General features: G+C 37.5%; 1 protein-coding gene across 4 annotated transcripts in view; it reads right to left on the reverse strand.

The window, feature by feature from the left end:
- The window catches only part of PKHD1 (PKHD1 ciliary IPT domain containing fibrocystin/polyductin), a 603444-nt gene that overhangs the window by 172410 nt on the left and 417640 nt on the right, over positions 1–13394 (reverse strand). For all 4 annotated transcript variants that reach the window (XM_032648750.1, XM_032648749.1, XM_032648748.1 and 1 more), the window contains 3 exons: positions 13005–13112; positions 6343–6501; positions 2724–2846 (listed from right to left, as the gene is read on the reverse strand). In XM_032648750.1, the coding sequence (XP_032504641.1) occupies positions 2724–2846; positions 6343–6501; positions 13005–13112 (390 nt within the window). The remainder of the gene's footprint in view (positions 1–2723; positions 2847–6342; positions 6502–13004; positions 13113–13394) is intronic.

Below are 13394 nucleotides of genomic sequence, written 5' to 3' on the forward strand. Positions count from 1 at the left end.
TTTTAAAACTATGAAAGTTCTAGGAAAGCCAGGATGACTTGGTCACCCTACTTGGGAGACAAAATTGCCCCTAGTTAAGAACCATTGGCCTGTGGGAACAGAGAGCCATCTTTATGTGACAAACTCCAAAAACCATTAAGTGCTACTATGGAGGTATGATTTCAGTATTTTTGGAACCCCAAAGAGGAAAATATTCATTTTCATTGAGGTGGGGAGGATTAGAGAAGATTTTATGAAAAAAAAAGGGCATAGCAGCTGGTGTTGAAAAGCTTGAGGAGGTTTTAACAGGTGAGTGTGAGGACGGGGCAAGAAGATGAAACCCAGAGCAGGAGGAGGAAGACACGGTGGAGTCAGGTCTTGGAGGGCGTTGAGTCCTAAGCAACGAGAAAGACCAACAATAAGTAACACATACACAGCACATACAATACGCCAGGAATCTTTCTGCACTCTAGAGTGACATTAACTCAATCAGCATCACAACATCTGAGTGTGGGCAGTATTCTTAGGACAATCTTCCTGATGAGGAAACCGAAAGGCACAGAGAGGACTGTGGACCTGCTGGAGGCCATGAAGTAAGTCAACAAGGGAATCAGGATTAAACCCAGTCCTGCTGACACCCGAGTTTCACGCTCTTAACTGTCACATTCTCCTGCCTGTCTAACTGAGGCTGGTAATTCATTAAATCTTCTGAGTAGCAAAGTCACAAAAGCAGATGTGAATGTTAAAAGCTAGCTCAGATGCTCCCTATGTCAAAAACCCTGGTAAACGTAAAACACGAGGGATGCATGCTTTACTCCCTTCCCTGCTGCGTACATACAATTTTTGCTAAAAGCCGTAACGTGATGAATTTACAGTCTGAATCTACGGGACAGTCGAAATGCTTGATTCCGCCAGCTAAATATGTGATGGTGATGCTGTGTGTTTGCAGAGTGCTTATGAGAGAGACGGCCAATCGCTTGATCAGCAAATGCCACAAGTTTAAAAACACAGAAGGAAAAGGAAACTAGAGTGCCATGGTAATAATAAAATAAAACCTAATTTATTTAAAGCTAACAATAATTAGATGTTTTGTGGCTGGTAATAATCTCCAAAGAAAAGCAAGAGATGCCTCGTTACTTCCCTTGGAAACAATGTTCTTAAGATTCGGACAAAGCTTAGAAGATAAGAAAACAAATCCGCTCTGATCCCCAGGGGAGGATTTGGATCACACATCTTTCTATTTTTAACTTGGATGTCCTAATAAAATGGCCTCTTTCATTCTTCCATCTCTTCAATCTAAACTCTTCCACAGGAGCCCTGCCCCTTGTTTCATTCCTGATAATTTATTAATAAGCTCCCACATAAAAAATGTCCCTTAATAAAACATCCAGGCATTGTGGACTGTGCAGTGTAGTTAATTTAAGCCGGGAAACTGAGATTCATGTAAATGGCCATATTAGATTAGGGGAAAGATTAGCATCACTCCTGCTGTTTGCTGGAAAATGCAGTTGAATATGCCCTTCTTCACAGAGCTGGGTTCAGAGGACCATTTTCAAACACCTGTCCTGAATTTGCATGCCATAATATGGACAAGAAGCTTCTGGAAACCAAAGTCAAAGTGGTCTTAGATGGAATCTAGAAAGATTTCCTGCCCCCTTCTCTCTATCTTCATCCTTCACACCCCCACCCACTCACATTCCCTACTACTTTTTGAGGCAGGTCCAGGAGGTGAATGGAGTATGGATGGCTAATTTGATGGGAAACTTAAAAAAAAAAAAAACCAAAAAAACCCCCCTCATTTACTCTGTGGGAAAAAATCCAAACAGGCAAACAAACTGATACACAGATACGCACTGTCACCAGAGTTCTTTAAACTGATTAGAGGCAGAACAACTTCGGACTGCTACGGTTTGGTGAAACATCCACTCAGAACTGGTAAGATTTGGATTCCTTTTCGAGCAGAAAATATCATGATAATTGGCTATCATTTAGGGGAAAAAAAGGAAGATTCTCCTGTTTAGAGCATATGTTTCAAAATATTTCAGATCCATGGAAGTTTCATGTTTTTCATACACCATACTCGTACTTGGCAAATCCATCTTGTGTTCTGCCCATTGTCTTTGTAATTTCTGTGTCCTTAGAAGGACAAAACATTGGTCTGCGATAAATGCTTATCTTTTCTCTGCTTGGCAGCATCTCTAATGACAATTTAACAATATAACAAGCAAAATCATCTGGCATCATGCACAACGGAGGCAAATAATACCTTCTGCAAGAAGTACAACGAAACACCAAAGCAGAGCTTAACAAAGCTGACTTGTTTCTTGAGGGTTCTGCTTTCAATCTATTTTGCATAGTTAGTATTTGGCAACACCATTCTCTTCTTTCCCAGATTCAATTATGTTGCCAAACTGGCAGCTTTGCACTAGCTAAGGGAAAGATTATATGCCTACACTCTGGTTTTTCTTTCCTCTATATAACGAATTCAAATGTTAAACCCATAACCTTCTAGTAAGAAAAAATATATATAAATATCAACTCGGATAACTGGTTAGTAGCTGAGTGAATCAGCTGGACTTGCGTGTTCTTATGCTGGGGTATAATTTCCTTGAGAAGAAGTAACAAAGGCTAAAGAAGGGGCTATAAACTAAACTGATTCAGAAACTGGCAGCCAGCAGGAGGCTACAGTTCACACACAATGGGTTTGTTTCTCTTGTGGGAATCATCCCATTGTCCAAGCTTACCTTCTGCCATCATGGTGCCTTCTTTTTCAGTCTCTACTTGTGATTCTTGGCGTTTGGGTGAGACGTGGCTATGATTCTTTTGATCATTAGTCTGGGATTCAGAAATCTCTTCACTTTTTATTTCTGTATTAATGAAAAAATACTTTGGCTTTTTTTAGAATAAAGTGACATTTTTCTTATAAATGGGCCCTAAGTGTTAGGATATTTCCCTTCTCCGCTCCCTCAAAATTATTGTGATATACATGCAGTAGAATGCATTTAATAGTCTCAGAGCTTAAGGAATAATGAAATAAAATCCCATATACTGACCACAACATTGAGGTATAAAACTACCATCCAATATAGTTGCCACCACATGTGGTTACTGAACATGTGAAAAGTGACTAGTTCAAAAAGAGATGTCCTGTAAGCGTCAAATACACACCTGATTTTTCAAAAATGTAAGATATCTAATATTTTTATATCCATTACATGTTGAAGTATTATCTTGATATTTAAAGTTAAATGGCTGCTAGAAAATGACACTATGTGTCTCACTTTGGTGGTTCGTGTTATCTTTCTGTTGACCAGAGCTGCAATGTTACTAATACTTTTTAAAAACATTTTATTTTGAAATAATTATAGATTCACAGAAAGTGTCAAATGAAATGTACAGGGATGACCCATGCACCTTCACCCAGCCTTCTCTCTACTTCCAACAACTTGTATAACTGCAGTATGACATCAAAACTAGGAAACTGGCATTGGTGCAATCACAGAGCTCACACAGCCGTGTGCTTTTGATTGAAGACTTTATATCTTCAGTCTGCTCTTGACTAGAGTGATGCCTTCTCTCCTATTCATTTATTCATTAAATATATTAATAAAAATACATTTATATTCTTCATGCCAGGCATTGTTCTAGACACTGGAAAGCCAATGATAAAGTATGAAAGACCAGGTCTGCCCTTATAGAGCTTTTATTCTAGTTTGGATGGCAGAAGAAAAAAAAAATAAATTGTAATATGATGTCAGATAATGCCATGCCAAGACATATGATGATTTTCTCAAGGAAAGGCACTTTTGTGATTGAGTTTTGAGCTAAACTAGTTGATTTTTTTCACAGGACACCATTTTTATGTTGAAAGAACTTGAAAGAATGATTGAAAGACAAATTATGGTTATTAATACTTTGGTACTTGGGAGATTTTTTTTTTAAGTAAATGAAGTGAGCCTGTAACTTCAAAGAAACGATTGACAGTATTTGTTGCCAGTGATATAAGTCAAGCTCACATGGGAAATTTTAGAACTTTAGAAAAATTTTATCAACTACTATAAGCTTCACAGATTTCTAATTCTGTTGATATTAACGTGATTTTTTAAAAAAATTATAGAAGGAAATATATCAGCATTTTGTAGACCTGCGTAACTCAGTGAAACAACATTTCCTAAATGGCCAAAGCATAATGTTTCAAAATCACGCATGCGCAAAATCTCTATTCAAAGTACAAGGTAGACTGGTGCATTTTCATGTAACAGAATACAAAAAGTACATTGAGATGTACCTTTAAGTAACTTCCTTTTGTCCAGTTTGGGTGCAGTATCAAAGAAGAATGTCTACAATATCTGTAAAGGTTATTAATATTCTTCCTTTTTCTACTATGTATCTGAGTGAGGCTAGATTTTCTTCATATACTTCAGCCAAAACAATACATTGCAACAGACTGAATGCAGAAGCTGCTAAGAGAGTCCAGCTGACTTTTTTCAGGCAGACATTAAAGAGGTTTATAAAAAATGTCATTCTTTTCACTATATATTTTTAAAACATGGCTTTTAAATTAAAAATATGCTATATTAACATATAATGCATGTCTTATTTGTATTTTAAAATAAATTAATAAATAAGCTTTACATGTTCTCTCTTAACTTCTAATTTGGAAATACTGATAGATAGAACACACAGTGACAAAAGCTCTTTGGGGATTTTGATAATTACTGAAAGTGTGATGAGGTCCCGAGATCAAAATTTTGTAAAGTGATGCTCTAGTCTGTACAACTGGATCAGAGAATCACTTTCTAGGAGGAAGATGGGGAACAATATCCTCTCTGATTCTAAAGTAATAAATGCTAATTACAGCAATATGAAAAATACAGAAAGATATAAAGAGGGAACTAGAAATTACTCATATACAACTGATTATTATGTATTTTTTCATGAAGTTCCTCCTAATCTCTTTAGATTTTTTAAAAGAAAGTTAGAAGTCTGTGTCCAGTCAAGAAAATATGGAAATTAAATACAGGGAAATGTGTCCAAAGATATTGAAAGGTTGAAAAAGCAAAAAGAGGACACTGAGATAACTGATAATTTTAGTAACTACAGGAAGAAGCTTCCTCTAGAGTTGGGTGAACAAAAGAGAAGAGATGGGGTAAGCAAGCTTAGAGGACAGTCCCTCCATGGCTGGGAGGTTTAGCTATAAAATGGAGGATGAGAATTAAATCACCTACTTCACGAACCATGAGATTAAAAATTATGAAAGGTCTTTACTTTCAAACCAGAAAGCACTACTCACATACACACACACACACACACACACACACACACACACACACACAGATTTTTAGATTTTAAAACAAAGACCAAAACCCGTGATTCAACAAATCACAGGCAACAAACCAGGATGAGATCCCATTCTTCTTGAGAAAGACAAGGGATCTTTGAGTTTTCTTTAAGTCTGTGAAGCCTGATGATGCCAGGGAGGGAGGGAGAGACCAGGCTGAAGCTTGGTTCAAACTAAAGAGCATCTAGCAGAGCTTCCATCCCTCAGCATCTCTCAGAAATCCAAGCATAGTGAGCTGTTTAGTGGTGGCACCAGGCTACCTCCTCTTTCCTTTCTTAATTTTTCACTTTCTCTCTTTGCCTCTCCTCATTTCACCTCTTTTATTCTCACTCTTCCTTATCACTTTGGTTTCCCAGTATCTCCTAATGTCAAAGTGTTTCATCCATGTCTCCACCCACTGCCCCCCCCCAAAAAAAAAGAAAGAAAGAAAAAGATCAGCTTCTGGGAAAATGCCTAAAAACACAACTTCTATGCTCCTAGCGAAAAAAAAAAACAACAAAAAAAAACCACACCAAGTACTCTCTTCCTTCTTCTGAAAAAGCAGAGGACATTCCCCCTTTATTGAACTCTCCTTTTGGAGGGTCACCTGGGCTGTAGGGCACAGTGTTTCAGAGAGTCAGATATGGAGAGAACCAAACTTTGATCCTGGTGGTGAGACCTTGGGCAAGTCACTTAGCCTTTCTGGGCTTCATGCTCCACCCCTGAAACACAGATGTAGTATTTAGTACCTACTTCACAGAGTTGTTGTGAGAATTGAATGAATTCACATCTCTAAAGTACTTAGAATCCTATCCATAGTGAGTATTCAAAAAATATGAGCTGATATTATTATCGCTATTATTATTATTTAGAATTAGACAATCCTTGTCTCTACTGTATGAGTTGAGTAATTTGGCTCCATGTAGTTTGATATGTTACAGAGGCTCATAAAAATGTCTCTTTGGGGGAAGAAAAAGAATAGTTAATATATTGTACATGATGGCATTCCCTTCAGATATTTTTACTAAAAAAAAATTACATACTTCTGCTTTTGCTTTTCTTAAACCAACAGCATACGAGGCAGCACAGAGCCAGCCACGAGACCCCTGAGCACAGGGAAGCAGCCAGTATGATCGTGGGCCTCTCGGATGGAGTTGCAGGTAAGACAGCAAACAGCCTGGAGCGAGCTGTAAAATTGACCCCTGTAAAAAAAAAAACACAAAAATAACAAAATAATAACAATAGCATATTAATAAGATGCTAATATAAAATATTGTGGAAAAGATATGGTTACAATAGTACCTGGCACATAGTTGATTCAATAAATATTTATTGAATTAGATGATTCAATACATGAGTCAATAATAAATCCAAGACTCATATTTCTAAAGAATTTCAAGATTCCAACAATAATATATGATTGTTCTTTCCAGTTCTGTCCATTATGATGGGGAATTCTTCCAATGCTGTCCTATTTTCAGACCTTTCTTCTCCACCAGTGCAAAGCTGTAGCTTCACTCTCATGTTCCACTAATTAGAACAGAAGCACTCTGGACTCCAGATTGCGTGAAACTACTTGCTATGACATATGTATCTCATTTCAAATACAACACGTAACACATCAAAACAAGGGCACAGGGACTCCTACTATGGAACCAAGAGAATTTCTAAGGTCCACAAGAATTTTGTTATCTGGAAAACTAGGGGTAGAGCAGGGATAGATGGCTAGAGCCACCGTGGCTATGGATGAAGGGGCAGAATGGCCGTTCCCTTCAGGGAGGACATCTTTCTAAGAACTCGTCTCAAACTCCTCCCTGTTTTGTAGACTGAAAAATTTGGTTCTCACTCCATTAGTGTTTTTGAAGCAAGGTAGAAAAGAATCTAAAAAAGCAACAAAACAAAGCAAACAAACAAACAAACCCTGTCTATACACACAAAAACCTGTACACACGTTTGTAGCACCTCAATAACCACCCAAAACCTGGAAACAATCCAAATGTTCTTCAACAGATGAATGAATAAACCAACTGTATTTTTTTTAGGCAATGGAGTATGACTCAGCCAAAGGGAGAAAGAGAAAAAGAAAAAGGAGTGGGGAAGAGGATGAGGAAGAGAGGGAAGGAGGATGGAGGGAGGGAGGGAGGGAGGAAACTATTAATAACCTGTAACTACTGAAATGAACATCCAAAGCATTATGCTGAGTGAGGAAAGCCCATCTCTAAGGGGTATATATGATATGGTTCCATTCATATGACGTTTTAGAAAAGACAAAATTATAGAGATGGAGAACAGGTCAGTGGTTGCAGGGATTAGTGGGAGGACGTGAGGACAGAGGAACAGCATAAGGGAGACTTCTGGGAAATGTTCTGCATCCTGATTGTGGTGGTGATTGCATGAATCTCTATATATCTTTGAATTTATAAAATGACCCCCTAAAAAAACATCATTTTTACTGTATGTTATTTCAAAAAATAAAAATTTAAAAACTTTGCCTATAATTTTGGGAATGATAGATATTTTCATCATCTTAACTGTGGGGATGGTTTCATGGAAGTATAGATTCATCAAAGTTTATCTAACTATGCTTTAAATATTGTGTAGCTTATCATATGTCAATTATATCTCAAGATAAAAATTTAAAAATCAAAAAAAAAAAAAACCACTTGCCTGTGATCATAAGTTAGCTATAACCAGCATTTTTGAGTAGGTCGTTCAAAACAAACAAACCCCAAATCTCTGCTTTCATCTAAATAATTCAGGCAAAAGCAGAGTTTGTATTTTCTCTACTCAAGGAAACACCATGTTTTCTTTGCTGTGCTTTCCTTGGGCTGAACCTGACAATTTGATTGGAAGTCACAGTTAGAGCTCCAGTCTCTTGACTCCTGGCTGACTCGGTCCCAAAGCTACTATAACAAAATTATCTAGAAATGCTTCTCCTGTGGGTACATCTTATCCTTGAGCCATATTTGGCTTGTTTGTTATCAATTAGTTGCTTTTTATGGGCAACTGAATAAGCTAACTCTAGCCCAGAGACAGGGGTATGGATTTTACTAGGGATTTACAGAATTAAGAACAAAATTCTTTATTCTTTTATCCATTTTCCAATAACTGCTCAGTGATTGTTTACTTCACCACGTGGATAAGTTACTGTTCTCATTCTTAAGATATTTACAAGCCAATAAATGAAATAAGATACACATACAAATATTTTCCATACAAATCAGAATGTGACCCATGCCACCAGAATAATGCAAATCAATTGCCTTGGAAGGTTATTTTCTAGCAATATGATTGGGGAAAGCTTCCCAGAGGAGAGAGTATCTAGATGGGGATCTGCAGGTTGAGCAAATAAAGACAGAAAAGAGAAAAAAAGCAATCGATGTTGAAAAAAGTACTGCCAGGAGATACCAGGAATCAGTGCAGGAAAGCATGTGAGGTAAATTTTGGCGGGCATTAAATGTCAAAAGCCAAAAGGCCCTTGACAACATTCTGAAGGCAATGAGGTGTCACGGATGGAAAAATTCTGACCTGAGAAGTGGCATGAGCCACCTGCGATATAGAAGATCAAGCCATGGAAGTGTTTAGAACACAAATAATGACAGAGAGGCTGAAGTCAGGCCTGAGGTTTATAAGCCTGGAGCAGTAACCTGAGTCTAAGGGTGAAGACCACCAGTTTTTAAATATTTTTAGCAGCAGAACATTATTTAAATGTAATCTTAGGCAGAATCTCAGTATACTCACTTATTCATAAACAAATATTTATTTGTTGTTTTTATTCTTAACACCCTGAGGATGTAATGCTGAACTAAGCAGAATTCCTGTCCGTCCTGGGACTTAGGTTCTAATGGGGGACAGAGCAGGCAGGCAACAGACAAACAAGCAAATACACAGATACTCTGACGCTAGAGAGTGATGAGTGCCATGCAGAAGTCAGAGGATGGCTGGAGAGGGGAGCAGGGTTGAGACTGTGGTGTGGACAGAGTGAGGCAGAAAAGGGCTCTCTGAGGAGGTGACATTTGAAAAGAAACCTGGGTGAACTGGTGAGCGAGCCATGAGAAGTTAGGGAGGAGGAATATTCCAAACTCGGAAACGGTCACTGCAGTTGAGTTTTTCTGGGTTGGGTGGCAGGGTGCATCCTGTCTCAACCCAGCGGCCCTGGAGAACCCCCTAAGAGTCCCATGGCTCCAGGAAATGGTTAGAGAAACCACAGCCTAGACCATGGTAATGACAATGCATGTGGAAAGGTTGGGTGGGAAGTCGGTAGAACAAACTTAACAGACACTCTGCCCTCTTGACAGTGTCTCAGGAAGTTCAGAAACAGATAAATGAGTTGGATTAGTCCACATGTTATAAAGACTTATGAGGATTCCATACATACTTGGTTAGACCTATGTAACTTCTCAGTTCCTCAATTTCTATATTTCCAAAATAGCATAGCGATTATAGTCAATGATACTGTATAATAAACTTCAAAGTTGCTAAGAGACTAGGTCTTAATTGTTCTCACCACAAAAAAGAATGATAAGTATGTGATGTGATAATTATGCGATGTGATATATGTGTTAGCTAACACTACAGGGATAATCATATGGCAATATATAAATATATCAAACCACCATGCTGTACACCTTAAACTTATACAGTGTTATGTCAATTGTATCTCAGTAGAAAATAAATTATATATATGTATATATATATATATATATATATATATATATATATACACACATATATCTTTAATGAACTAAAGTCCTTAATTATAAGTCTTTGGTGTATCTACAGAGCTGAAGAAATGTATGTCTTTGTATGCAGTGATCAATGAAACATTGATTAAAGTGACATCTAGTTCCACTTAAAAACATAAAGACATGGACAATGTTGGAAACTTTAGAAAGATAGATTGCCAACTTCCATGATCTAAATATAATCAGGAATCACATCTGCCATTATCTGCCATCTCTGGGCATTAAGCAGATGTTGAATTCTGTCCTTTTTCTTCAGTTTTAAGAAAAATAAGTAAATAATGAGACAAAAAATACTAAAATAGGAATAATGATGTGTTCCTCTCTCTAAGGGAGAAGAGGGAAAATAATGAAAATGATTGCAAGTCTTCTGCTTGATTCAGAGATGAAGCAACAATTACAGTCCCATGAATCAATGCTTGTCACAGCTATTCTTTTGGAGCTTACTAAAAAGGAGAAATGTCATTGAGTGGCCTATCAACGTGAGGATGAGAGCTGCTTTCCCAAATAATTCCAGCCTTAGACACTGATACACCTGGAAACGAGGAGTCACTCTCAGGATCTGTACTGGTAATGAACAGGTGGCTATGGGGTCACAGAAGTGCAGGCCTTCTGATGTTTTCTATTTCTCCTCCATCTTTTCTCTTCTCACTTAAACAGAGCCTCACCTCATAGAGTCAGTCTTGAAAATTACGAAGAATAATTTAAGGAAAATTCTAAAGGAAAACTTCTCAAGACGATTCCTCATTTAGGGGACTTTACAAGCTGAAGGTGGAAATTAAAGGAAGCAGTAGTCCAGTAAATGTGAACACCAGGGCCAGCTCAAAATCACACTGTCACTGAGAAGCTGCTGTCTACACTATAGTTTACATTCGGTTGTATAACTTATGCCTTAAAGTAAACTTGATGAAGTATTTAGTCTTAGTTAGCCACTGAGGAAACTGGAGGGCAATGGTCTTTTAAATATGCAGCAAATCGGGACCAAAATATCCAGCTCTGCATGTGTTACCCTTCAAAATATATCCTTGGGAATCCCATGGTCAAGGCGCTGAACATTCTCCATGAATCTGTGCTTACATCAGGACAACGTCTTAGGTATTATAAGAATAGGTGCCCTACACAATTAATACTACTACCTGACCCCAGATGGTATTCCCTTTGTGAAGAAAAATTGTCCAAAACTTGGAACTGAGAGAAAAATAATGATTACAGATCTTAACAATATCATACTGGAGCATTTTCAAACAAGCCCATCCAAGGTTTATCAAATTCTCTGGAACACACTTTTGTTTGACTTAATATTCAATATTTAGGGGTCCAGTCTTGTGAATTTGTAGAAGATTGGTAAGCTGCAAGTGATTTTCATCCAGTAAGAATGGAAGTGATATTTGTAGACATGCAACTCAAAGATTAGAGTTTGACTGCCCTGTATCCAATTTAGCAAACTGATTTCAAAGCAGTCCTTTCCAGGCTATAAACCTTGCCATCCTCCTGGTTCCCTCATTAAAGAGTAACGTAACTTGTTGACAAGTACTCATTATATATTTTCATGAGAGCCATATTTTTAACTTTTTGAAAAGTATACTGGTGGTTTGAATTTAAGTTTCATGAAGGAGAACTAATACCTGGCCTTAATTAAATATTTGTTGTTGGGCTTCAGACACCTCACATCAAAACATTTAATTTCGGGCTTCCCTGGTGGTGCAGTGGTTGAGAGTCCGCCTGCTGACGCAGGGGACGTGGGTTCGTGCCCCGGTCCGGGAGGATCCCACATGCCACGGAGCGTATGGGCCCGTGAGCCATGGCCGCTGAGCCTGCGCGTCCAGAGCCTGTGCTCCGTAGCGGGAGAGGCCACAACAGTGGGAGGCCCGCATACCGCAAAAAAAAAAAAAAAAAAAAAAAAAAAAAAAAACATTTAATTTCGTTTGCCATTTCCAATATCTAAGCAGTTTAAATCCACTCATGATTGTTCTAGTGTCTTTTTTAAAACTTTGCATTATCACAGCTGTGCATTAACTACTTTCCACAACTGCATGTCTTAAGTACCAGACTAATTTCCCTGACTCAAATTAATAACTGATTATAATTATCTACCTTTCAGTTCAAACGTGATGTTAGTATTTTTAGAACTCTTTCAGATGCTCTCTTAGGTGAGGAGGGTTTTTTTTCTGGTAAATTACAATATTTATATAACTTTTTTCAAGTGGTAATTCTGTGTCTCTATCAGAGTTCAATCCTTTATAAAAAGGATGTCCAAAACTGGACTCTCGCTACTCCTCTGTAGGGTGCAGCCTGGACTCTACCCATCATGGAAATGGGAGAGTAGTATTTTTCATAAGCTCATCTGGCTTTGAAGTTTAAGTAACATATTATTTACTACAAAGTTATTGAATAGTATTACACTCTAATAAAGCAAAAATTGTCAAGAATACTTCCGAAGGGAGAAGGTTTCTCTTTAATGTTTTGTCAAGAAGAACTGGATCATATAAGCAATTTACACACACCTTATACCTACCCTTCTAAAGTACCAAGATTTTGAGTGGGTATAGTCACCATTTTAAAGGTGGGGGTGGGGCAGTGGATGAGGAGGCCAGGACTGAAAGATAAGATTTCATAATACTTGATACCCCAGGACTCTCCTTCTTATAAATTAAAATTCTTAAATTAATACCCAACCAAATTCCATCAAATGTCATAGAAAAAAAATAGAACATTCAAAGTAAATTTTAATAACTAGAGGAAAATGTATATATGGATTCTTGCTTACCATGATTCTCATGAGGCTTGATTTCTACATGTGCTCTTGCTTCTCACACCTTAATGATACAACCAAGGGGATTTTTTTCTCTAAACTACAATGACTTCTTATTCATGATAGAAGCTAGTCCCATTATAAAGGAGAAGGAGTTATATTTTTTTTTAAAAAAGGAACAGATAATAAAAACACACTGTGCTGAAATTACCTGGAGGGAAAGTGACAGTAAAAATAAAGTGCCAATTTGACCCAGAGATCAAAACTGCCAAGTTGGAGAACCTCACATAACCATCTTGAGTTTCTGCCTGAGTACATCCTACAAATAAACACAAAACCAAAAAGTGAATGTTAGTTACCTACACAAGAGCGATTTCTTCAAGTCTTCCCTGTAGAGAGGCAAATGGACAATATGGGAAAAAAATTTAATTGAAGAGGTTACTAAATCCATCAGGCTTCTCTTAGACAAATCTTGGAACCAAATAATCCAAGATAGAATAATAACAACAAAAGCCAACATGTACTGAAAGCTTACTATGCCAGACGTTGTGCTTTATATTCATCATTGTACATAAACTACACAACCCTATAAAATATACTA

The sequence above is a fragment of the Phocoena sinus genome, chromosome 11 (assembly GCF_008692025.1).
Source record: "Phocoena sinus isolate mPhoSin1 chromosome 11, mPhoSin1.pri, whole genome shotgun sequence".
Classification (NCBI taxonomy): domain Eukaryota; kingdom Metazoa; phylum Chordata; class Mammalia; order Artiodactyla; family Phocoenidae; genus Phocoena; species Phocoena sinus.